The following is a 27,460-nucleotide window of genomic DNA, read 5'->3' as shown; positions in this document are numbered from 1 at the left end:
AATTGAATTATGGGGAGTATGTTCTAATTTCATGAGTAATAGTAAGTTATTCTTAAAAACCATTGTGTTAACTATTGAAGGCATCTGATTCTTGGTAATATTGATGAAGAATTCGACTGACGAGTTTATGATCTTTAAGGATGAGTTTACGACATGGTTTATTGACTTGTAGATGGTAAAATTAGAGGTTCTTGTCACTTGGGGTTGAGAAAGTATTTATAAGGGCATGGACTGGTTTGAGCCTTGATGCATTGTAATGTCTAATTGCTGAGCCTCATTTCGTTCGAGAGAAAACCCAGCCCAACTTAATAGAAAAAAATACTGAAGATTGATATTTCAAGATGACTTGATCTTTATTACGGTTGTAGCAACAGGATCACCCCCTTGTTTGCATGAATTATACATATTTGTTTTCGACGAGGCAACTTAAAATCTATAACCAAACACCCCCCTTGTTTGCACTTATCCTTGTTAGTTGTTTTTAGATGCTAATGACAACACTTACGAGCACCAAGAATATTAGAAAGATGTACTTAAAATAATTTGATACAACAAATAAGATCCACTCTTCAGATCCTACTAGCTATGATAATCTACACAATTCTCTTTTTAAATCATTCTCACAGAAATGGGATCGAAAGAGAGATCGATTTAAGACCCGGGCACAAACTTGGTGGCATAGACCCACGCATTGTTAGCGACAGGGTTGTCGAGGTGGTCCAAGAGGTTTTCAAGTGGTCCTTTGCCTGTGACAATGGCTTGCACAAAGAAACCAAACATTGAGAACATGGCAAGCCGCCCATTCTTGATTTCCTTCACCTTGAGCTCGGCAAAGGTGACAGGATCATCAGCAAGGCCTAAGGGGTCGAAGTAGGTTCCGCCGGGGTAGAGGTTGTTACCCTCTCCTACTCCTGGAAGTCCGTTGATGCGGAAGCCCTCAACAAGACCCATGAGTATGACTTGGAAGCCTAGTACTGCCAAGATGCTTTGGGCGTGGACAAGGTTAGGGTTGCCCAAGTAGTCAAGCCCGCCTTCGGAAAAGATCTGAGCTCCAGCTTTGAACCACACTGGTTCCTTGAAGTCCACCTTAACCCATTTCGCGAGCACTTCTGGGGTAATGCATCCGAGTGCCCCAAGCATTGCCCACCGTCCATGGATCACCTAAAATTGTTTCCCATAAAAAAGTTGTATTCATCATTGTCCATATAATCATCATAATTGTAATAGTTGTGAAAAAAATGAAACAAAGAGGACACAAAATTTTGCATAAATACACAAGGATTTTCGTGGTTCGGCAGTGTGCTTACGTCCACGTATCAGATCAAGAACAATCACTTTTTTCTTTCAAGTTTTACATTCCTAGAGAATGCAAAACATTTACACAACAATAGCAATCACAAAATTCACATTTTTATGTTTCGAAAGTCTAACGAAACAAATTATTCTCAATCCCAAATGACCAGAACAATTGTTACTTAAAACTTGTGATATATGTCTTGAATGTAGTTGATAATTGATCACTAGTGTTACTTGAATTACCTCAAGAGCCCTGTTCTTTTCAAAGGCCTCTGGGTCTGCTGACAATCCAGCAGTGTCCCATCCGTAATCACCAGGAAATTCCCCAGTGAGGTACGATGGGGTTTGTGCAGAGAAGGGTCCCAAGTACTTCACTCGGTCTGGCCCATACCATAAATCGTTCCCCTGATCACAATTACATAGAAAAAATGTTGATAAATTGAATCAACCATATAGTCTATAAATTCAAATTGAGCTAAAACAACTCGAATTCTCGTCGCTTACCATACTAAATTTTGGAGCCCCCATGGAAACAACATCTCTAAGCGAGTTCGCGTTCGAAACCCGATTTTGGCCTAGAAATGGGGATGGTCTAAGAACAGTTCTTGAACTGGGTGATGCAGCCATTAGTGTTGCCACCATTTTTACTAGTTTTGGATGACTGAGTTGTGTGAAGGTTTGGTAATTATTGTTGGTGTGAGAATTGTGGAATGAAGATGTGTTGAAGGGAAGTTAAGTTTATATGTGTAGGAAGTGAGAATGAAAAATGGGTGGTTAGGAATTTGAGAGGTGAAGTTGTGAGTGGGATTTTGGGTTCTCATTCCACCAATGAGAAGGCTTTTAAGGATTTAAAGCATCTCCAACTCATATCCTTCTATCCATATTTTATCTTTTTCTTTTTTGTGGCCATAGTTCAACATTTCAACTTTGTTAGTATGTTTGGCATGAACAGATTTTTCAGTATATATCTCATACATGTGTGGATGCTTGTATGCCAGATGTTAGGTCCTACTACTTTTGCATGACGTCGTAATTCATAAAAAAATAAAATATCAGCCATTGACTCATCTTTACGTGGGACTTCATGGTATGGTAACTAGGGTTGGGACTTCAACGGGTTGGAGGGTAAACCTAGGCTCAACCCAAGTGGTAGAGTTATCAACTTGAGCTCAACTCAACCCGATCATCAGGGGTTTGAGCTCACTAACCTGAGCTCAATCCAAACTATCTTCTAAAATCGGGCTGAGCTTAGGTTTGACCTAGTTAGGAATTTGGATGGATTGACTAGTTGAATATCCCTAATTTTCTTTTAATGAATAAATAAAATTTATATCTTATTAAAAAAAATACAACATAGAAAACAAAATCACTAGTAAATAAAATCATGTAGAACCGACAAATCCATTATTGAGAGAAAAGTTAGACAAATCATTTTTAATCAAAGCCCACATTAATAATATACAATTGTCCACAAGCCCTAATAATAAGATGGTATATATATATATATATATGGGAAATGTTCAGCAACAAACATTTTGGCAAAACATTTTTCAAAAGATGGGTTAGAGGTTTTGGAATTGGCTGATTTTTGGTGATGATGATCTCCTCGGTAACCTCTAACCCCATCAAAAATGATTTACAAAAAATGGACGGTCCACGATTTTTCAACTTGTAAACTGGGGCTAGAAGTTTTGGAATGGGCTGATTTTTGGTGAGAATGATCTCTACGGTGAGAAGATCATCATCACCAAAAATCAGCCCATTCCAAAATCTCTAACCCATGTTTTGAAAAATGTTTTGCCAAAATATTTGTTGCTGAACATTTCCCATATATATATATATATATAAATTACTATATAAAATTATTTGTATGTTAGTATATAGGCATCGGATTTGGGTTGCTTGGCCCTCGACCTGAGCTTAACCCAAATTGAGGTTGGGTTGAGATATTCTAACTCAAGCTCAACTCATTTTCTACATAACTCAACTCAGGTTCTCCCATCAATCGAGTTGAGCCTGGGTTGAGTTCGGGCCAGCCCACCAAGGTTTCAACCCTAATGATAACTTTCTTTGAATAAACATTTAAGATATTGGTACTCATGAAATATGATTCATGGAAAAACACATTATTCCGAATCCCGATTGTTAAAATACAAAATCCAACAATTGGGATTTATCATAGGAATATATATATTATTAGGATACATGTAAAGATTGACAGATGGATTTTTTGTTATATAGTTGGGACTCATAGGTGGATTGCATAATTGTGGATTTAATTGTCATTTATTAGTCTATTTATGTTACTCTTGTTGAATAAGATGTCTTGTATTATTGTTTGGGCTTAAGCTTCAAGATGCAAAATCAAAGGGGACCTTTTCCAAACCAAAGTGGGCTTGGCCTTAATGTGGATTTCTATCTGATATGTGGATGTGGACACATTACCGAACCACGTAAATCCTTGTGTTTGTGGGCGATTCTCATTTTTCACAAATCTTTCGTAAAAGACCAAAGTCAAGCGGTGTGTCATCAATTTGAGGTCATGGGGTAACTCTTAAGTTTCACCAAAATTAGGTGTACTTCAAAATTAACCAATTCATGTGGTTATATTACCTTTGACAATAATAATTTCACTTATGGTGTGATATTATATTTTAAGAGGTATCTCTAATTTTCACTTTTCTGTCATTAATCTTGTGTTATTTTTTAGATGGGCTAATTTGCTGTACTTTTTATTCTATTCTCTTTGCTAAACCAAATTTGTGGGATATTGGTAGAACTCATGGTTGGTCATGCAATACCTAGTGATTGGGCTTCCGTTGTCTCTTGACCTAGCCCAAGCCCATTTAAATTTTGATCGGACTCATAATTCCAACGAAGCCCTAAAATTTAACAGCCCAAGATAGTAATTGATTGGCATGATTTCCTACAAAAACTGATATCACGCTTTTAATTACCCATTAATCTAATGCTCAACTATTCTCTTTGATATAGTGCTTTCTTTTTTCCTTGATAACGGGGGTGTCTGGACTTACGTCCCACTAGGGGGATCGGATTAGGCAGGACCATAACCAAGGCATATGGGATCCTCCCCCAGGCACGTGCAACGCCCACACATCACACGCACCAGGTGAGTGAGGGAACGATCTCGCAGGTGGCCCTGAGGAAATATTGCTTGTACTGGGTATCAAACACACAACCCATGGACTCTCACTGCTTATTGGATTCGAAATTGCGATTGAAGCATCCCGAGATCCACTCGGGGTTTAGTGCCTAGTTAGATCATTGATGATCTTAACAATTGGTTTTAGAGGCTAAAGTAGTTGATAAGCTAAGGAATAATTAATGGTTGAAAATAAGAAAATAATAAAATGATGTTTGTTGTGGTATGGATGAATGGGAGGATATTCTCGACGGATTCCCAATCAAAATAGATATTTAGAAAACATATAGAAATCTTTAGGAAATCAAATCTCAAATCAAAACCAAGTATCCCTAATTTTGAATAAACATTGTGACTTTATTGTAAAACCAAATCATCTAATAAAATCATTTTTAACGTTTATTCATAACTTAATAGTGTTGCAATATCTTTACCGTATTTATTCCAAGGTCAAATTTGAAAATAATTTTTAATTTTATAAGGGTCGTTCTATTTGCACCCACTAATACCTCTATACATCCCACCAAAAATATGTTTTAAATGGGTGCTCGTGAGTACAAATGGTGGGTGCAAATAGTCAAACTATCAAATTGAAATTATATACATACTCATGGAAACATAAATTATCCAAAATATAAAATCCAATGGTTGAGATTATTTTAATGATATGCATTTTCAAGGTACATATAAATCTTGACTGCTAGATTTTGTGTTTTAACGGTCAGGATCATGTGCTCTTTTTCACGAGGCACCTGATCCCGACTTAAATGAATACCCATTATCCAACTAGAACAAGAATAAATGATTATAACCTTGAATCAACCTAATTTAAGACCAGAAGAAGAATTAGATTAATCTAAACCAAAATTGATCCAAGAGGGAGCAAACAAGATGAGATGAAACATAAATCAAGATTGTAAAAAATGGTCCGACGTCACGAGATGACTCATCCAACACTAACCCGATAACCTCTCATATTTCACACACAAATTACTTCTCGAAACACAAAACTCCATTAAACTCATCCAATACTAACCCAATAACCTCTCACATTTCACACACAAATTACTTCTCGAAACACAAAACTCCATTGAACACACGAGAGCGGAAGTTAGAATGGAGTATTAGTAATTTTGCGAGCACGGGCAATTGTCTATGCTTCATAATCTTTGTTTCATGCTCAAATTTCACCATCATTGGCTCCAAATCAACGCGATCTGATTGACACTTGGGTTTTGCTTTTGTTTCTAAGAGGATACATAGAAAGATGGCCAAAACAAGAATAGCTATAGTAGGAGTGGTGAAACCAAATATGAGTTGGTGAGATGAAGTTGGTTTCTCCAGCAACATGGATTGCCACATTGTGAGAGGAGATGGGCTCCTCATCATTTATTCAAAATGTGATCCAGCAGAGACACTTAAGGGGAGGGTGGCTGCCTAAATTTATATCATGGTGCCTACAAACCACTTAATTTGTTTATTGGAGTTTTGTAAGGAAAATACCTAAACTGCCCTTCTTTAGTTGAAAATATTTAGAGAAATTTATCAAAACGGAGTAAACATTTGTTAAATTTATATTTTAATTATTTTCAAATGATGAAAAAGTCTACATTTGACACTATGATGATGATATTAGTTAAAAAGAATGAGGGTACTTTTGTCTTCTCACAATTTACTTGCTCCTTCTCGTGTGCAGAATGCTCTGAGAGTTTAATTAGTTAATTATCACACGCGAGGCACGTTGGTTGGATCATGGTCCATGGATGAAACCAAGCCCGTCTTGGACCACGTGTAATTTCATTAAAATGCTGACGTGAATGTGTATAGGAATCATAGATGTTTTTTGACTTGTATCACGATGAAAATCATTGAAGATTCCCACTTGCTTTCATGTCAGGATGTGCCATATGAAGTACAATCTTAATGTCACTCCAACACGACTCCTAATTTTATTAGACAAAAGTCACAGAACTAGTGAGAGAAAATTGTGATGGTTAGATCAATGGTTACATATTGAAATAACCTCTCATTTCTCATAATTGACAACAAATTAATATCAATTAATTTCATTGAATTGGATTGTGTCATCAATGTGTTAGAGTCATCGATATGTAACAGATTCATTGAAGCTTTTGATAATTTTATTCAATTTAATTCACATTTTCATGTCTCACTCATGTGTATTACATGTGCATCCTACTAGTCTTTATTATTATAGTGAGAGAAAGTTGAATGAGTTTGTTGCATGATTTTATAACTTGTTTTGACATCTTGTCTTGGCCATGAACAAGATTGACTCGGCTAGGACACAATTCCATTGGTGAAAGAATAAACTTTACTCTAGATCAGCTTAAATATAAGCAAACAGCTTTAAAAGACCAGAAGTTAGCCACCAAAACCTTAAAAATGTTAAATCTGGGAAGAGACGATAGAGACGAAAATATCCCAGTACAATGGGGATGCAGAGAGAAAAAGAATAAGAAGAAATATAGAAAGACAAAAGAATACAAAAATCCTGAAAAAGGATATTATAAACTTCGAAGAAGAAGACGATTTAAATTCAAAAAAGAGATTTAAAAAAAAAGTCTTAGAATTAGAACAAACCATGTCTTTAAGATGACTTGTCAACTTGTCTCTTTGGTGAATGATTGCGAGACAACTCGGACGAGATTTAAAACTATGGCTTGTTGACACCAAGTTTTAAATTTTGAAAATGATTATATTTAAATTTAATAATTTTAAATTAACAAACCCACCTTTCTTCTTTAAATCTAAGTTTATTTATTATGTTTTAAATTGTGGTTTAAACATTTCCCTTGTGTGCTGAATATTTACGATATCTATGAATTTTAAAAATGGTCTATCAAAAGTATTTCTAAACTGATTTAAGTATCCTCAACTTCATAAGTAGGGGCAAATTTATAGTAAGGGCAACGGAAACACTTCCCATAACAAGAATATTTTAAATTTATTAGGATTTATGTACAACTACGACCAATAATAGAGGCGGAAAAAAAAATTCATTGCTATTGTCCCACATGAAGTTTCAAATTTACAAGGGTCTTAATTACTCCCACGCATAGTCACAAAGTCAGATTACGGATTTAAAAAGGCAAGGGAAAATTTCAGAAAATACATTGAAAATGAAATTTTTTTTTTGAGAAAAATAAAAGTTATGAATATATATATAAAATAAAAATTCATAAAATCAAGTTATTATCATCAAATCCCATATTTTTACATTTATGATTCATCAAATTCTATTATGTATCAACTCCCATGTTAAAAAGATGAAGAAAGTGTTTAATTTTTTTTCTTGTGAAAAAAAAAAAAAAGACTAAAAACTGTTTTTTTTTAATAAATGAAAAAGTCGGTTTTTTTTATTATAAATAATTGTTAGAGATACAAGACGTGTTTTTTTTACTTTCTCTGAAAAACACCATTTTTTATTACTATGCTCCCATGTAAACAAAATCATGGCTCTGATCCTGTTAATAAGTAGTCGAAAATTATTAATTTTTCATTCAAAAAAGTTATTCATCTTCATGTTCTTCAATCTTTAGAATAAGGGTTAAATTATATTTACCCTCTTGAATCTCTTACTACATAATTTATATAATTTTAATCCTTTTTTGTGAGCATAAGATCAAGGCTCCAACTCTTATTTGTTAAACTTGAGTTTCTTGAGGATAGCAAGTGTCTTCCCTAATTTGCTTAAAATTAATAAAGAAGGAATAAAACTCTAATTTTTTAGTTTAAGGGGGAAACGTGATTCACGCCCAAATAGAGGTACGGATAGGTAGGTGGGCCATGAGACACGAGCATCTTGTGATTATTATGTTAGGCAATTAGTGAGTACTGTTCATGGAACTCAGTATGGGCCCCCACACCAATTAAAAGAGACATTCTACTATCACACCAACTTTTGCTAACGCCACCTCAGATGTGTGTGAATTCTTACATATAAATTAGGGTGGCGTTAGTAAAAATTGGTGTGACAATATAATTTCTCATTATAAAATTAGGAAAAACACTTGACATTCTGCTGTAAAATAGTAATTGTGCATCAGAACTGTTGTGTTAGCTTCAAAAGATCAAGATTTTACATAAATTCTATGTATTTTTTTTTTCTTTTTCATTTTAATTATTTTTCTGATACAAACAGTTAGGCTTGTTTGGACAGTTTTGATTTCAATAAAACTGCTAATATAGAATCACTTAGTATAAGAATCACCAACGATTTAGGAAAATATGTTTTGCAGTACAAAAGTGCTTCCAGAGGCTACGTAGATGTTTATTGGACATTAACATAATCATTTTTTATTTATTTATTTTAATGTTCTGTTGGAGTCACAAAAGCTAGAATACAATATCTGGTTTGGGTTGCCAAATAATATTTCAATTATTAGATTATTCAATCAGATTTGGAAAAAAAAATATTATTATTATTATTAAATCTAAAGTCATTCCAGGCCAAATGGATCCTAAATTCGAACTGTTACTTAGATATTAAAAAAGAAAAAAAAAAATGAGAAACCTTTCCTTACTAAGATAGTGAGGAAAAAGACTTCACTAAGTCTCATCCATGGTACAAAAACATACCGAGATAAGTAAATAAGATCTCGAGATTCATTACTAAACTCATGGACTTTTTACAGATCTCGAGGCCTTCTGACGGTGGATGAGGCTTAATAAGGCCTCTTTTCCTCACCATCTTATGTTAGTCGGACCCGTATAAAATTCATCTCCGTAACTCATAGTTTTGTCTTTCTTTCTTCTGAGTTTCCATTAAAAAATATTATTTAAAAAGAAAAAATAAGCGATAAAAAATATTATTAGTCTTTCCAAAATTTTATACGCCGCTGCCGGGGATCGAACCCGGGTCACCCGCGTGACAGGCGGGAATACTTACCACTATACTACAACGACTTTATATCTATTTACGAGAAAAGTATTTAAAAATATTTTCCTATATAAAATCTCCTTAAAAGATTTGTTTTTTCATTTCTTTATCTTTATATTTACAATAAATTCAAAAAAAATATTTTTTCGTCGGATTACTCAACGGTGTTGATTTTAGCATGCCAAGGGTTTACCAAAAATTCACTAAGGATTGCTCAGAGATGGAGTGACTTCCTATGGTAAAAAACAAATACAGATATGCAACTTTGAAGTCTATATGAATTAAAAGATCTATTTCATTCAAAATTCTTTTAATCCAATAAAAAAAAGTTGTGCACACAAATTTATTGATGGTAAAATCCCTTCCAACACCCTGATATACATTGATAGGCACTCTGGTTGTCATATTCAATCATTGTTCAAAATTCGATGTCCAAATTAGTTTTCAATTACAATTTTTTTTGTTGTTGTTGTTGTTAAAATTGGAAACGATGGCATGCTTGGATCTTCGTTTCTCCCTCCTTCAAGGTTTACTTACTTGTCTACAGGGGTGGAGGTAGGATTTTCTTGTAGTGGGGGCAAACTATGGTTTTTTGTATAGTTGAAGAACTAAAAGATAAATGGTTTTAGAGAGAAATTCAGAGGTTTTTGGTTAAAAGTTGAAGAAAATGATATTTAGGTAATTTCCAATTAGTGTATGAGAAGGCTTGGTCAAGGGGGACTGTTATCAACAAAAAGTTTAAGGGTGAGGGTGTGGGGGAAAATGGGGAGAGAGGTGAGGGAGTGGGGACAAATGGGGTGTGTAATTAGTTGAAAATATAGGGGTGTCTCAAAATTCTGTGGGGGCAATTGCCCCCACCAGCTCGTTATTAGCACTGCACCTGTTGTCTAAGACCCATGCTTTGGTTGTCAACCTCCCAACCACTTGGAGAAATGCTTTCTTCGTAGTTCATGTGCTTACGCAATTGCTTAGAATGCGTATGTATTCTTTTCTTTGGTGGGCCACACGTACCATCTCACCTGACATGTATATAACAGATAAATAATTACCTTTTTAGTGGAGGGTCATATAGAGATTTGAAATCATGATCTGGGGAGCAAACCCAGTCAGTCATGCCATCTCACCTGGCACGTACCATCCTAATCTGCTTAGAATGTGTTTTTATACTGCATCTCCATGCCTTCTATAAAGATAAAATTCCCTATATGTCAAAATACATGGTACAAAATATGAGGTCATTTTGGTCTTCTTTTGTAACCACCCTCTAAACTTCGGTGGGATGCTTGAAATCACTATTGACTTGGGTAAAAGATAATTTTGTCCATTTTAGTTCGCTCCTCCCCTTTTTTATATGAAGGGATGGATGAGATAATGTTTTCTAGTGTCCTTTCTACTCATCTATCTTATATCCACTCAAGATCACTCTCCCATTAGTGATACTTGCACATTGGTGGGTTGTTGCAACAACCTCACATTTTTTGGGTTTGTAAAGATTTCTTTTCCATGCATCATGATATTAGGGATTCCTTGCACCCAACTCTTTTTTCTTTTCTTGGGATCGAGTTTACTTTGGGAAGGTCAGATCATGTTGAGTCCTTGGGAAACTTGTTTGTATCTTTTGTACTCCTAAGATGTTGTTGGATAGATTTGGACATCACATTTTTGAGCTATTTGTTATGTTCATGGATCTTAGGATGCCATTTCTATATGAGAGGTTTTATGAGTTTTATCTATCTTTTACTTTTTAACTTTTCTTGATGAGGTTTAATGTTATCTCTAGTAAGCATTTCCACCATTAATGGTTCAAGATTGGTACTTACAAAGTCACTCAGTTAGAAAAATGAAAATATCAAATGGATTCATTTTGTATTTTTCATTTTTTATTGGGTGGGTTGCACTTGGCAATCCTTTGGGGGCAACGAGTATAAGGGATTATTCAATTAATATTAGAATATGTAACGCTAGCCTCACATGTAGAGAAATTGATCCAAGAACAATAAAAAAAGAAAATAATAAATATGCAATCATACACAAAAAACAAGAGATTTTTTTGTGGTTCCCTTAAGATTAAGGGAAGTCCACGGATCACACTGATTTCACTATAAAGAAAAAAAATCTTAGTTACTATAACTAGGCGATTTTCGACTAAGAAAATAATATTACTATTTAGTTTGAAGTTGTCACCATTTTTTTTCAGAAAAGAGTACGAATGACCACCCGGAAAGATAGTTTTTAGGCATTATAGTGACTCTCGTACGGATAAATGGAGGGTCTACATATAGTCTAGGTAAAGGAGACTGATTTGAGAGAGGGGAAGGTGTTAGGCACCTCACACTTTCCTGAGTCCAACACGCGATTTTCAAAGACACCCTAAATTAGAACCAGAACCAAACCAAAACGTCATTGGAACCAAACCAACTCAAATCGAACCAAAATGTCATTAGTTCTATGGGTTGTCAATATTCTATAAATTATAAATTAAAAGTAATATATTTTTAATGAAAAAATAATAATATGATAAGCATAAGATCTCATACAATAAATCATTAATCTATACATAAAAAGTCATTAGTTTGTCCTTAATAATGTTTTTTTTATCTATGTCCTAAGTCCTAAAATAGTTCATATTACATTAATATACATATATTTATTTAGGGTTTAAAGGGTGCGATTCTCGATTTGATTTGATTTGATAAGGTCCTAATTATTCAATTTTGGGATATTAATCTCATCAAGACTATCAAAGTTTTAATACTAGTTCCTTAAAAATAATAATAAATTATATTAAATTCCAAAATAATGTGTTATCAATTTCAGGTGAAAATGACACATTCAGAAACCAACAAAAGAAATAACAATTACTGTTATAACATGCGAGCAAAAAGAAAGCAACTAGCCAAAAGCCTACTGATTTGGTGCCACGTCACCGTGCAGCGGTCATCTCAAGGAATTTGTCATCGAGATTCGCACATAAACTTCCAATTACTTCGGTAGTTGTAACTGATTGGATCATTCAAATCAAATCATCCGTCAAATCAACCCGATTACCCGAATACGAACATTATAAATTGGAAGGTTTATTTCAAAGAAAGGGGCTCTCTTCTTCTATAATTTTTGATTCTTCTTCCTTTAATTCTCTATAATTTCCTTTTGAGAAAGCTCTTGAGTGAGAACATCAAGAGTGATCCATTCATTATTTTTATAATTCTTTGGAGAGCTATAAAATGAGGATTATAGATCGATCATCATCTTCTTCACTCATGTTCTTTGTTCTTTTATTAATTTCTGCAATTTTAATTCTTGCGATGATTGGCTAAATTCTCATTAGAGAAGTTAAGAAAGTCAGAGCAAATTCATCCCTCTAATATAGTTTTAGATTCTGACTTTGTTTACATGTTTATTATTCTGAAAACTCTACTTTGATTAAGGTAATCTAGCTTATATTTCTGATTCAACTTTGATAGCCATTACTCAGATAAGTTCAAGAATGGCTATGCTCTGTAAAGAATCAGAATATGAGTTAGGCAATTTCAATCAGTTTAGGATTTTCATGGATTGCTTCCGATTACTTTCAATGATTCAATTGTTCTACCTTCCGATCCATAAGCAATGACTTGCTCTATGGATTGAGTTATCTCTTAGAACTAATCTATATTATGAATGATTTGCAAATGTTTGATTGACTTCTCTAAGCCTTCTCTCTCAGATTTTCACTATCTATTTTCTATTTTAAATTTTAATTGCAAGTTAATTTTCATTTCATTTGTGCAAAAAATCTGTTTTGTTTTAAAACCAATCTGTTTCTAAACTTTGTTTTAGTCTTAATCCGAATGAATCTTTGAATCGTCATTGTCCCTGTGGAACGAACTTGACTTACCCAAAGTCTTATTTTACATCTTTATCTCTGCATTTACACAACAATTTTTACAATCGATCATGGTTCTATAAAAGCAAGCTTGATCCAAGAATTGAACCAAATTGATCGGTTCTCCATTCTCTTAACAAAAAATTGAACTGCAACTTATTCCAAACTGAACCAAACCACTCCAGAGCTATTGGTTTGGTTTGGTTCTCGGTTTGAACTAGACCAAGTAGCACCCTTAGTGGCAATGGGATGGTCGTGTCCTCTTGAGGTTAGGGTATTATGAAAATTTATCAAATCAAAATTTGACTCATTTAATAATCGTGTCAAAAACTTAAACCCAAACCCAACCCATAGGTATACCTAACTCAACTCATATATAATCGGTTTAATAAAATTCTATTCTTTATTGGAAAAAATAAGTTCTATTTCCACCACAATAAATAAATTCACACAACTATAAATCAATATCTACCAACATAAATCAAGTATCACAAAATATAAACTAAGTTTTATCAACAAAAATGTATCACAACTAATTAAAGGGACAATAAATAAATAACAAAGGAAAGTTTTTTTCTTTTCCAAACAAAAAGCTTAACTATTAATTATTTGAAAAAAAAATATCTTAAAACACCCTTTATATTTTGTAGAGTTTGAAAAATGTATTATGAAAAAGTTATAGGAGATTTTAGAAAAAAATTGGATAATGTAAAAAATTCTTAGGCAATTGCTGATATATTTAAAACTACAAGTTAATGACAAAATAACTAGACGTGTCAAAATGGGTTAAGCAAGTTGACGCCCTTAACTTGGAGCTGACTCAATTATAATCGTGGTTGACGGGTTGACACTATTATGACCCAAAACTAATTAGGCTTGACCTAAACCCACTAATTTCGTGTCATGTTCACGAGTGTGTTAAGATTGCCATTCCTAGGGTAAGAATTGAGATGAAAATCATATTTGATTAGGATATGCATAGGAGAATTAAAATTTGAGATTAAGGTTGAATTGAGGATAAGATTAGGGCTATAAATTGGTTGTAGTTTTGGATAGAAATTAGTTAGGAAAAATTGGTTTAGGAATTCTGGGATTTGGATTGGGTTTTATTGATTTGAACTTGGGATTTGATTTAGGAATGGGAAATTGGTCATTGGATTGGACTTAGGCTATGATTTGTGATAGTTGGCCTAGATGGTGAATGGGTAAGTTTGAAAAATGAATGGATGCATGAGAAAATTCAAAAAGTATTCATTTGAGGGTCCATAATGAAAATTTTGGACTTCGTACCATGTTTAGTTTTGAGGAGAGAGGGGGGGGGGGGTGAATGGGATGATTAAAATTTCTTTCGATTTATCCAATTTTAACTTAGATTGATAATTTGACTATGTATTCTAAGTCATTTACCTAGTCTTGATTTTGCACTCATGTCTCTAATTTGCATTTAATGAAAATACATTTCGAATTTAAATATTTATTTAACCATATTGTTCAATGGCACATTCATATACAATTTACCTATTCGACATTCATGATATCTCATGAGATTCAAAACATTCAAGTGTAAGTGTAAATTACAGAATTATGAAAACATGCACGACACATAAGATATCTAATGGATCGACAATATGCCTACATTCATTCTCACGGTTAATCTCTAGTTTGCAATGCAATTGAAGTTCACTTAGAATCTAAACATTCATAGCATGACATACATAACATAGTGTTCATTCATAACATCCATTCATCGAAGTATAAATTGATAGAGGCATTTTTATAAACACGAGACAATCATTTTATAATAGTTTGACAACGTGCCTACATCCACACTCAAGGTTCCTACCTAGGAATTTGGTGTTCACTATTAAAGAGGTTTATGGTTCATCTCGAACCTTTTACATAGAATTTTTATACATAGGCTAAATTCTAAAATCTTAAGATCGAGAGAATCACATCTTCTTAAAATATTTTGAGCTTTATACCTCGAAAACTCACAAACCTCTTCTTTTGTTGAGAATCCTCGATTCCAACAAGAGCTTGATTTTTGAGGGCTAAACCAAGTAATCTCATACATATATTTTTAAAATTAAAAACAAAATCAAAGAATCACTCACCTCTATAAGGTTTGCCAATGGTGATCTTGAGTTTTGAGTCCTTAAGCTCACAAGTACATCTTGATGGCGATCTTGAGTTCGTTGACTCCTTGTGATTATTCCTACCATCGTCTCCTTTTGCTCCTTGATCCATGAATGTATCAATGTGTGTGCAATGTGAGGTTTGATGGTTGGAGTGAGATCAAATGAAAAGTCTAGGAAAGTTGAAGGGGTTCACCTAAATTAGACTTCATGAGAGTAGAGAAGATTCTCAAGGTGTGGAGAGATGAGAGACAATCTTTTCTAGAATTTGATCTAAAGGAAGGGCATAGATTGAATGAGTTTTAACTAAGGTATGAACTTTACAAAGTGTAGAGAATGCTCTCTAGATGAGAGATGGGAGAACACAAGTTCTTAAGGGATCAAATCCAAACCTTAAATGAACTCAATAATGAGTTTTTAAAGCATTTGGGTCATTTTCGGGGACCATTTGGCCGTCAGACACAAGGGTGACACATTAGTAAATTATAAATATGCCCCTTAAATAATGTTTTAGTCATAATTTTCAAATAGTAACTCCGTTTTACATGCCGTTCGACGAGTTGATAGATATTACTAAGTAGAACATCCCCAAACTATCACCAAGGAGTGGGCCATGATAAAAATGGGTAAAATGATTAAAATACCCTTTTTATCATTTTTGGTCAAAACGAGGTTTAGGAAGTTTGGCTTCAAATCGGTTCGAAGGTGTGCTAGAGTTTACCTATATAATGACATAAAAGAAACACCAAGGACAGAAAATAGTTTTAGTGTGGTCAAATCTTTAATGTCCTCTCTCTGACCACTTTCAATTCTCGGAAGGTCCGATGAGCGAATGGGTCGAGGAAAGAGTTTTCCTAGTTACTACGGGTCGACTTATCAATCATTTAAATGTTGGGGAATGATCTTAGGTGGTCTCATTATCTTTCAAGCTTTGTATACACACATGAGACCTTTTTGTCGAGGTGCGTGCGGTTGAGCAACTTTACCGAAGTCTTCGTATGTCTTCAGTGGCAAATCGATCTGATATTCAACATATGTCTCGGAATTGAAAAAACATGGAACTTACACATAAGCCAATTGAAGGCCTTTGGGTTTTTGTTTAGAACAAAAGAGTAGATTTTTGAAAACTTGGGCCTTTGACTTTTCTATTGGAATTTTGGTTTGAAATGTATTTTTCGTGGACCATTTTTAAAGTGGGTCCTTGTAAATTGGGGTGTCTATAATTACAGATTATACCATTCCATTGTAAAAGAGAAATATATATCTTAGGAAAGCCTAACTGGAGTTTTATATAATAATAGTGAAATTATGGGAATACCTTTGGGTAAAATTTCTTCCAGGAGCTATGCCCTTAAACCCCCCACTTTTCGAGCCCTCTAACCCCTAACGAACTCTACATCGAGCACAACAAGTGAGCACTACGTTAAATGATGAACCAAAATTTCTTACTAACCAATACCATTAGGTTCCACAAACCATAACAATTATATGCGTGTTCATGACCCAAATTGGACCACCAATTGGGGTGCACTTTCTCATAAGATACGTTTCAAAATCATACAAGAAAATATTTTGAAAGTTTAATGCCATGTGGTCTCCTACCTAATTCTTTCCATACTTGGACTCCTCATTAATTACTTTTAATGCGAAATACATGTGCTTACTTGGTCGAGGTTAGTTGTAACTAATCTGACAAGAGAATATATTTTTTGACAGCTCTGTATTTTTGATACATTTGTACCAAAAGAAGTTATTACAGTAAAAACGTCTATATATGAGGTAGGAGAGGTGAAAGGAGATCCCTTAAGTTCAAAAGCTGCAAGTAGAAAGGGAAGTAGGCGAGAAAGGTATCTATCTATTTCTAACTTTTACGATTAAAAGAAAGTTTCTACATTGTAGTTTCTCCTTCTCTTTATATCTCTATCTCACATTTTAACAATCTTAGAAACACATCTAATTAATTGACTAGGTTTGTCCATTAGGTGGATTCGTCCACTATCAAAACTAGTCCAAGCCTGGAAACAAGGGCTTTGACTTTGATCTTGAGTTACAAAGTAGCACTAGACTCATAATTGTCAAGCCCTCCAGCCAACTACTTATATTTGACTTTGTATGTTTATGTCCTATAGTTTTTTTTTTTTTTTCTTTTTTTTCGTTTTTTTTGTTTATGTCGGGGGTTTCAAATCCGTAGGTTCAACTTGATGGGGCGAGGCAACTGGCCTATTGGAGCACCTTATCTCACCCAAATCCCCCAGGTACATGTAATGCCCCACAAACTACACATACCAAGTAAGTCGGGAGGGGCGAATTTACAGTGGGGGCACTTACCCCCACAAGAATTTTCAAGTCTTCCAAGGATTACTAAACGCAACAAATAACAATGACAGATATAGAAATTCACCACTATTGCCTCAAAAAAAAAAAAAATAAAAATTTACACTCTTAATTGCCCCACACAAAAATTTCCATTCTTAGCTACCCCTACATGGGTAAAATCTTTGTTCTGCCCCCGTAAGTTGGGATAAATCCTCGTGGGTGGCTAATGAGAGGGCTTGAACTCAAGACCTCTCCCTTTGTTCCAGAGATGCCTAGGCCATTGTGTACAATGCTCGTTAGACGATCCAACCAAACAATGAAGTTTGTACCTTAGAGATCATCCTCAAGAAAAACCAATTGATTCCTATATTTTTACCCTTATGAAAAGTTGATTTGAAGTTGGAATCTAGGTTTACTTTTTTAAACAATGTCAATCAAGAAACATCTGTTTTTCTTCCTTTCATAACGAACGTCATAGTGAGAATAATTCAACATATGGGTGTATCACCCAAGATATTATATCAATTCATAATTAGTAAGAGTTAAAAAAAAACAAATTATGATCAACTTTCTTCCATGGGCTTGGATTTACTCATGGGCCCTTTAGAGAAAAAAAAACCTAGAAGAGAAAATGCTTTGAATCAATTGCTAGGAATTGCTTTTCAGGCTGATAAGATTTGCTCTTCGGATGTCCAAAGGATAGGCCAATGTTCATGGGTTAATGAAACCTAAGGGGTTTGCTAATCGGGCAAGCAAAATGAGATTGGGTTGGGTGACAACAAACTCCTCGGAGTACATGATAATATAATAAAACAATTGCTTAGCTTGTTTTGGTCCAAGCAAAATGAGATTGGGGTTGGGTAACAACAAACTCCTTGGAGTACATGATAATATAATAAAACAATTTCTAAGCTTGTTTTGGTCCAAGTGTTGGTTCCTAAACGCGTCTGACATATTTGGTCTGGCTGAGATAGGAAGTAGGCGCACTGTAAACATAAGTTCCGAAAACCCCATGGATTCAAAATCCTAACAAATTGAAGGATTTTCTCCTTAATTTTTCTCAGCCTTGAATTAAATCCATATTTGTGAAAATTGAAAATTTTTTTTGATTCCCTTTTCTTCTTTTTTATTTATAATTTTTTTGTAAAAATATTTTGCTTTTGCTTTTTAGTGATTTATTATTTTGCATCAACCTGTTTGATGCTATGCCTATAAGTAGCAATTTCCATCAAATTATGCCATGAATGATCCATGATGCAACAATGTGCTTCAAAGATTTAAATCTTCAGACCACTTTTTCATCTCTTGTCGTATATATTTTTTTGATAAGTATAAAGTTTTTATAGATAAGGAAAACTAGAACAAGTACAAGGTAGGCCGAGATAGCCCTCAAAACAAAAAACCCATTACAAGGGCACAACTACTAAAGAACGAAACACAAACATAATAGAAGACAAGAAGCAAAAATAGCAGAACTACAAGCTACACATGCTATCCCAACAAACACAAAATCTTCAAAGAAAACCCCTACGAACTCCTTGTTTAACTCCGACCAAAAGAACATTAGCCAAGTATCTACATATAGACCAAGTGCTCATTTTTCTCCTTGCCTTTGAACACCTTGTTGTTTTTCTTCTTCCAAAGACTCACGTTTTGGCAGAAGGAAGAATAGACCACAAATGTCTATTTTTATGAGAAAATATATTATAGTCCCACTCTTTAAGGAAGGAAAGGAATTTATTAGGGATAACCCAACTCATATGAAATAAGGAGAGAAATGAACACTAAATACCTTAATAAAAAGAGTAATTAATAAGGGTATGATCCACAGACTCCCTATCTTTCATACAAAGATGACAAAAATTTGAAGTGATCCACTCTCGAGATTTCAAATTGTCTAAAGTGAGAATCCTTCCTAAGGAGGCATGCCAAGAATAAATATTCTCATTGTGAATCAGACATTGTTCAATCAAACAATGAAACCTAAAGAGTTTGCCAATTTGAGAAGCAAAATGAGAATTGGGGTTGGGTAACTACAAACTCTCTGGAGACTGGAGTACCGGATAATATAATAAAATAATTTCTAGGCTTTGTTATGGTCCAAGTGTCGGTACCTAAATGCGTAATTGGACATATTTGGTATGGTTGATCTAGAAAGTAGGCACACTATAAACACAAGGTATAAAATCCCCATGGATTCAAAATCCTAACAAATTGGAAGATTTTCTCAGCCTATAATTAATTCCATATTTGTGAAATTTAAAATTTCTTTCATTCCCTTTTCTTCTTTTCTTCATTTAAATTTTTTACCTTTGTTTTTTTAATGATTTATTATTTTGTAACAACCTGTTTGATTGTATGCCTATAAGAACCAATTTCCATTAAATTATGCCATGAATGATCTATAATGAAACAACGTGCTTCAAAGATTTAGATCTTCAATCCACTTTTTCATCTCTTGCATATTTTATTCATCTTTAATTTGTCAACAAATATCTGTTTGATAAATTTCTTTAAAGAAACCTTGGATTACTTAGATATCAAAATCATCTCATGGCATTATATCTAAATCAATTAAAATTTCCTCTCAAACAAGTTTTTGGACCTTTTACATGTTGTATTGGCTATCATTGTGCATGGATAGTAAAATATTTGTTGGGGACAAACAATTCAATGTTTAGGTTATGAATTGGGGAATTGAAATTGGGATTAAGGTTGAATTGGGGATAGGATTGGGGCAAGAAATTGGTTTGGAAAAATTGGTTCAGGAATTTGGAAATTTGGATTGGGTGTGATTGATTTGGACTTTTATTTAGAACAAAATGGTAAGTTTTTGAAAACTTGGGCCTTTGACCTTTTTGTTGGCATTTTGGCTTGAAATATATTTTCGTGGACCTTTTTTGAGGCGAGTCCATGCAAATTGAGGTGTCTTAAGTTACAGATTTTAACCCTTTCATTGAAAAAGACTAATATATAACTTAGAAAAGCCTAACTAGAGTTATATAATACTAGTGAAATTATGGGAATACCCTTTGTAGATATGTGGGCTTCGAAACCTTTAAGGAGGTTTGAACTTATCGACTTAAATTTTGGAATCGCCACTATTAAAGAGTTTGGGTATGAATGAACACCACTAAATGGATTTTTTAAAATAATTTTAGACTTGTAATGACTCACTTTCAATGGTAAGGTAAAGGTCCACTTAGAGAACTACATGTAAGGAGGTTCGGTTGAGGGATAAGGAAGGTGTTAGACACCTTGTCCTTCTTATCCAAAGATGGTTATCAAAATGACCATAAAAAAATAGTTAAAACTATTTTTTCTGAGGGGGAAATTTACAATGGGGGTACTTTATAGGATTTTGGGAAACCCTTTTATAGTTTTGTCCTAAATTCTCTAATCCTCAATAATTTCACAAAAATATCAATGGAGGACCACAATTACTTCTTCTCTACTTAGTCTTGATAGTATTTTACATCCTGTTGAGTGTAACTAATCAAGATGATCAATAAGTAAGATGGTAAAAGACAATAAATTCTAGAGAATTCTTAAGGAAGGCCAAAGTTGTCTTAGGTCCTAGACTTTGAGTCAATTGTAGAAGAATCCAGTTAAATGACATGTAAATTGGTGCTTGAATTTTGGATATTCTAGACTTCCTACCTATCTAGGCTTTTAACAACCTAGGGATAATAATGTCTTTGCACACAAGGTTCTAGAGATTTTTTTGAGGATGGACAACATTTTCTTAACCTTTTGAATCGATAAATTTACATTGAATCCTCTTTGAATGATGATCAAGGTTGATGGCAATAAGGTAAGTTACTCTTAATAAAGCTCAACAAATCAAGGTTAGGAGAGTAATTCTATAGGTCCTGGGACCAATACTTGACTTGGAGTCAATGTTAGAAGAAGAAAAAAAATGACAAGAAGGGGTATGCTTTGAAGAATGATGGAGGCTAATACAAGGGTATGGAAATGGATGAGAAGGATTTTCTTGGAGAATAAGCTTTTAAGGAAGGGATTTAAGGGGTCATTTCCCCTAACCAAATTTGTAAGCACATGTGTTCTAACAAACTCAACCGAATGGGCCTTGGGTGATGATGTTAGAATGATGATTTTGCTTGACTCATTGACATACCTAAGGTTCTGTGCAAAAATCCACTAGGCTGTAGGTGACCCACGACCTTGAGGAAAATTCCTCTAGACCGTGGGTTACCTATGGCCTGACATAGATAAACTTTGAAATTTGTTTTGGAGAGATGGGCTCCACTAAAGTGGGCCTCATTCGATCCAATTTAAAGACTACATTGGATTTTCTTAACTATTCAAGAGCTTTCAGGGTTGATCTAGATAAATTAGGGTATGTACACCCTTCGATAAAGTTTTTTTCCAAGAGCTCTGCCCTTGAACCTTCACTTTTCGGGCCCCCTCCAACCCTTTAGCAAACTCTGCATCAAACACAACAAGTAAGCACTGTGTTAAATAATGAGCAAGATTCCTTTTAACCAATACCATCAGGCTCCACAAACCATAACAATCACATGCGTGTTCACATGCTAAACCCGCCCACTGATTAGGGTGTACTTTCCTATAAGATACGTTTCGAAATCATACAAGAAATATTCGAAAAATTTAATGTCACATGGTTTCCTACCTAATTCTTTCCATACTTGTACTCTTCATTAGTTACTTTTAATACGAAATACACGTGCTTACCTGGCCGAAGGTAGTTGTAACTAATCTGACAAGAGAATATATTCTTTGACAGCTCTGTATTTTCTGATACATCTGTACCAAAAGAAGTTGTTACAGTAAAAACGTCTATATATGAGGTGGGAGAGGTGAAAGGGGATCCCTTGAGTTCAAAAGCTGCAAGTAGAAAGGGAAGTAGGCAAGAAAGGTATCCATCTATTTCTTATTTTTATGATTAAAATAAAGTTTATACATGGTAGTTTATCCTTCTGTTTATATCTCCTTCTCATATTTTAACAATCTTAGAAACAAATCTAATTATTTGACAATCTTGACTAGGATTGTCAATTAGGTAGATTCGTCTGCTAACAAAACTCATCCAAGCCAGGAAGCAAGGGCTTTGACTTTGATCTTGAGTTACAAAGTAGCACTAGACTCATAATTGTCAAGTCCTAGAATCCCAACCAACTACTTATATTTGAATTTGTACTATAGTTTTTATTTTTATTTTTTATATTTATTTATTATTATGATGCCGGAAGCTTCAGATCCATAGGTTGTATTAGCAAGAGCGAGGCAACTAACCTCTTAGAGCACTTTATCTCACCCGGGTACATGCATATTTATAAACTCATACCAAGTAAGTTGGTAGGGGAAAATTTACAATGATGGCATTTCCCCCACAAGAACTTTCAAATTTACTGAGGATTTGAGTTATTGCAACAAAGAACAACGACGGATAAAGAAATCCGCCATTATTGCCCCCCTTAAAAGACTTTTACACTCTTAATTGCCCCTTCAAAAAATTTCCACTCTTAGTTGTCCCCACATGGGTAAAATCTTGGCTCTGCCCCCAATAAGTTGAGATAAATTCCGTTGGGTGGCCAATGAGGGGTCTTGAACTCAAGACCTCTCCCTTTCTTGGAGAGATGCCTTGGCCATTGTGTCCAACGCTCGGTAGACGATCCAACCAAACAATGAAGTTTGCACCCTAGAGAGATCATCCTTACAAAAATTCAATTGATTCTAACATTTATACCCTTATGAAAAGTTGAGTTGAAGTTGGTAATCTAGGTTCACTTTTCTAAACAAAAAAATCATACAAGAAACATTTGTTTGGTTCCCCTTTCATTACGAACATCATAATAAGAAAAATTCAACATATGGGTGTATCACCTTAAATATTACATCAACTGATAATTAGTAGGAGTTAAACAACATATTATGATAGACTTTTCTCCAAAACTCATGGCCCTTTAGGGAAAAAAAAAAAAAAAAAACCTAGAAGAGAAAATGCTTGGAATCAATTGCTAGGACTTGCTTTTCAGGCTGATGAGATTTTCTCTTTGGATTTCCAAAGGAGAGACCAATATTTATGGGTTAATGAAACGTAAAGAGTTTGCTAATTTGGCTAGCAAAATGGGAACTGGGGTTGGGTAACTACAAACTCCCTGGAGCACAGGGTAATATATTGAAACAATTTCTAGGGGTTTTTGTTCCAAGTGTCGGTTCCTAAAGCCGTAGTCGGACATATTTGCTCTGGCTGAGCTAGAGAGTAGGCGCAGTAATATACACACAAGGTATAAAAACCCCATGGACTCAAAATCCTAACAAATTTGAAGATTTTCTCCTTAATTTTTTCAGCCTAGAATTAATTCCATTTTTGTGAAAATTAAAATTTCTTTCATTCCCTTTTCTTGTTTTCTTAGTTTGTTTTTATGATTTTTTATTATAATTTTTTCCTTTATTTTTTAGTGATTTATTATTTTCCTACAACCTGTTTGATAGTATGCATATAAGAAGCAATTTCCATCAAATTATGCCACAAATGATCTATAATGCAACAATGTGCTTCAAAGATTTAGATCTTCAGATCACATTTTTCATCTCTTATATATTTTATTCATCTTTAATTGGTCAACAAATATCTGTTCGATAAAATTCCTAAAAGAATCTGTGGTTTACTTAGATATCAAATCATCTTATGGCATTGTACCTAAATCGATTAAAATTTCCTCTCGAACAGGTTTCGGACCCTTTACGTGTTGTGGATAGTAAAATGTTTGCTGGGGACATACCATTAAATGTGTATGGAAGAAAATTGAAAAGATCAACTTTGGAAGTAAAAGATAGAATTAGTGATTTGCCCAATGAAATATGTGGACATATCGTCTCGTTCTTGTCACTTAAAGATTCGGTAGCAACAAGTGTCTTATCAAAACGATGGCGCTATATTTGGGCTTTTTCGACGAATGTTGACTTCAATTACTCTAGTTTCCCAAATATAGTACGAAGGAGGGAAGCTTTTATGGATTTTATTGACCGATCATTTGTTGTTCGTGATGGAGCAAATATACAAAAACTCCGGCTCAAGTTTGGTCCCAAACGTGGAGATATAAGTCGAATAGCCCCGTGGGTCAATTTTGCACTAAAGTGTAAGGTACAAGAGTTGGACCTTAGTCTATTTCGTGGAGTTTTCGAACTGCCTTCAAGCCTCTTTACTAGTGAAACTTTAACGGTTTTGAAATTGAGGTCGAACAACTTTGTTCCTACATTGCCATCTACAATGCCCTTTAGTCGATTGATTAAGGTGCATCTTGACATGGTTGGGTTTATCAAATCCGCAAAATCAAGTCCGGAATACTTTTGTTCATGTCCAATGCTTGAAGATTTGTACCTAGAAATGTGTTTTTTTGCGGAGTTTCAGGAACTCGATATCTCTTCTCAATCACTTAAGAGCTTCACCATGGATTATTGTACCGGGTTGGATAATTGCAAGATCAAGGTATCGTGCCCAAGTCTTGTAAGATTCAAGTACATGGGTCCACTTCTGAGAGACTATTGTTTGGTTAATCTTTTCTCGTTAGTTAACGTGCACATCAATGTTAATATTGGAGGAAATGATCATCCAAGAGGGATAGTTGCTGCTGATTATGGTGATGGCTATAGTTCTGACTCTGATTCTGGTTCTGAGGACTCTGATTCTGATGGCAATGACTCTGATTTCTCAAGGAGAATGGAAAGTAATGGGTGTCGTATGAGCAAGATTCTTCGAGGGATCTCTTGTGCCAAATTCATGGAACTTTCTTTCAAAGGCATGAAGGTTTGATTTCTATCTATTTTCTTCAAGATTTTTCTTGCCATTGCTTATAATAATAATAATAATTATTATTAATGTTGGAATTCAAATTAACCGTATAATTGGATGGCCCTAAATATTTTTGAGAGATTCTATTGCTTCACCAAATTTTGCTCTCGCGGCCCCAATTCATATAAAAATCACCAAAGCATTAGCACACATCTTGGGGTGGCAATGGTAACTCTCATTTTTATTTTTTTCAAATTGCATTTCTTTTTTTATTAGACTAGAGGTGTAGAATTTTTTGTGAGAATGATCTCTGTTGCTGTGAGTAAGGTTTAAAATCTTGTTTCAAGGCAATGTGTCGATCAGGAAAAAAACCAGAATGGTCTTGATCGAAATATTCCGAGACAATCTGTCAATGCCCACCAACATTTCCTTCCTCGAGAATTCACGTGATTCAGAAACCATCATTATAAATATTAGCGTCGTGATTTTCTGACGCCCCCTCTGACATAGGCCCCAATATGCACCCTGACGTGGCATGGGCTAGAGCTACAGATTTTTCCTCAGGATACACAACTTCACATCCCCATAAATATGTGCATTTGTGTATCCCGAGGAAATATCTATGGTTCTAGCACATGCTACGCCATGAGGCATATGTCAGAGGGGGGCGTCAGAAAATCATTATTCTAAATATTATTGGGTTTATCTCATTGTCCTCGTTCATTCACACTACAATTACTGCATTTTTAGTCTCTTTTTAGCTTTCTATTTCTAATTTGCTTTCCTTTCTATGATGTGGAAGTTTTACAATCTGGTGCAAGACCACTTGTTTTACTCTCTGGAGCGAGACCAAGACCACTTCGAACGTTTGCCTATATTTTTCGATCTGAAGTATCTAAAGTTGAATATGGGGCATCACGGAGACCATATTCATTTGCTGACCCGTTTACTTGAGAACTCCCCTAATCTGGAAACTCTCATAGTTGATTTTGTTGAGGTGACAACTTCTATCCATGTCTTATATTTTCAAACTTTGCCAATTCGAAGATTTTAATTTGTTTTTTTTCGACCGTTCACATTCTTTTGACATTTGAATTTCTTTTTGTTGCTTAGCCTTTCAATGGTGAAAATTCAGTATCAGATAAGCAGATATTTGATCTCCCAATTGGACATATCAACACAGTTGAGTTCCTTCACTTTGGTGTGTCAACGACGAATATTGAAGTCAGGTGTCGCCCGTTATAAGACATTTAATGGTGGATCACTTCGAGGCAGTTAAGATCTGAGACTCTAGTTCTCACTTATTTCTAGATTTTAAGGTGGGAAATGCCAGTTAGAGATACTTTTTATGATGTTTGGTTTAATTTTATTTTTGAACTTCTCATTTAGATTTCATGACTTCAGTTTTAATTTGTTTGGTTACATTGTCTGAATATTTCTGTTACAGTAATATCAGCTTCTATTTATGATTATTTTAATGGGTAGATTTTGATTCTTGATGGGATTAATAGTAGGGGTGCAACTTGGTCTGGTTTGAGCTAAGAACCGAACCAAACAAATAGCTTTGGGGTGGTTTGGAACAAGTTGCACTTCGGTTCTGGATTACGAAAATGGAAAACTGATCAATTTGGTTCGATTCTCGGATCAAGCTTTTATAGAACCGAACCAAACTGAGAACCGAACCCTTGTGCAATAAATAAATATATATGTATATAATAATTATTATGAATTATTTTCGGAGTTAGGACTTAGATTAATGATCTTTTATGGATAAACTAATGACTTTTTATGGATAAATTAGTGATTTATTGTATGAAATTGATGTTTATTATATGTTTATTTTTTCATTAAAAAATGTTACTTACAATTTATAGAATATTGATAACCATAGAACCGAACCGACTTTAGTTCGGTTTGGTTCCAATGGAATTTGATTCGATTTTGATTCTTATTTAGTCGAATTGACTATTTCGGTTCGGTTCCAATTTGACCTCAAACCAAA

The 27,460-nt window shown here is 34.4% G+C and overlaps 2 protein-coding genes and 1 non-coding gene across 4 annotated transcripts; 1 reads left to right on the top strand and 2 right to left on the bottom strand.

The window, feature by feature from the left end:
• Positions 1–517: 517 nt before the first annotated feature.
• LHCB3 (light-harvesting chlorophyll B-binding protein 3) lies at positions 518–2,094 on the bottom strand. The gene is made up of 3 exons (XM_086421882.1): positions 1,801–2,094; positions 1,540–1,701; positions 518–1,161 (listed from the first exon to the last, which is right to left on the bottom strand). Exons 1-3 carry the CDS (start codon positions 1,936–1,938, stop codon positions 652–654), a joined length of 810 nt encoding a protein of 269 aa, XP_086278008.1. The 5' UTR covers positions 1,939–2,094; the 3' UTR covers positions 518–651.
• Positions 2,095–9,316: 7,222 nt separating this feature from the next.
• On the bottom strand, positions 9,317–9,388 carry TRNAD-GUC (transfer RNA aspartic acid (anticodon GUC)). Its single transcript has one exon. It is a non-coding gene; the product is annotated as a tRNA-Asp (tRNA).
• A 7,752-nt stretch (positions 9,389–17,140) lies between these two features.
• LOC147387476 (F-box/LRR-repeat protein At4g14103-like) lies at positions 17,141–26,942 on the top strand. 2 transcript variants are annotated; one of them, XM_086421376.1, is made up of 4 exons: positions 17,141–17,209; positions 24,397–25,473; positions 26,261–26,455; positions 26,572–26,942. In XM_086421376.1, the coding sequence occupies exons 2-4, from the start codon at positions 24,430–24,432 to the stop codon at positions 26,701–26,703; spliced, it is 1,371 nt and encodes a 456-aa protein (XP_086277502.1). In that variant the 5' UTR covers positions 17,141–17,209; positions 24,397–24,429; the 3' UTR covers positions 26,704–26,942. The 2 variants fall into 2 exon arrangements, with proteins under 2 accessions (XP_086277502.1, XP_086277503.1); XM_086421377.1 differs by lacking the exon at positions 17,141–17,209 and adding an exon at positions 22,442–22,578.
• Positions 26,943–27,460: the final 518 nt, after the last annotated feature.

This window comes from Akebia trifoliata, chromosome 13, assembly GCF_017979445.1.
Source record: "Akebia trifoliata isolate Shusen 1 chromosome 13, ASM1797944v1, whole genome shotgun sequence".
Lineage (NCBI taxonomy): Eukaryota > Viridiplantae > Streptophyta > Magnoliopsida > Ranunculales > Lardizabalaceae > Akebia > Akebia trifoliata.
This window is presented reverse-complemented; position numbering and strand designations above follow the sequence as displayed.

Coding starts and splice junctions, on each gene's coding strand:
- LOC147387476 (XM_086421376.1), top strand. CDS start 24,430: ATGTTTGCTGGGGACATACCATTAAATGTGTATGGAAGAAAATTGAAA. Junction 25,474..26,260: donor TTTCTTTCAAAGGCATGAAG/GTTTGATTTCTA, acceptor ATGATGTGGAAG/TTTTACAATCTGGTGCAAGA. Junction 26,456..26,571: donor TCATAGTTGATTTTGTTGAG/GTGACAACTTCT, acceptor TTTGTTGCTTAG/CCTTTCAATGGTGAAAATTC.
- LHCB3 (XM_086421882.1), bottom strand. CDS start 1,938: ATGGTGGCAACACTAATGGCTGCATCACCCAGTTCAAGAACTGTTCTT. Junction 1,702..1,800: donor GGGCTCCAAAATTTAGTATG/GTAAGCGACGAG, acceptor AATTGTGATCAG/GGGAACGATTTATGGTATGG. Junction 1,162..1,539: donor AAAAGAACAGGGCTCTTGAG/GTAATTCAAGTA, acceptor AAACAATTTTAG/GTGATCCATGGACGGTGGGC.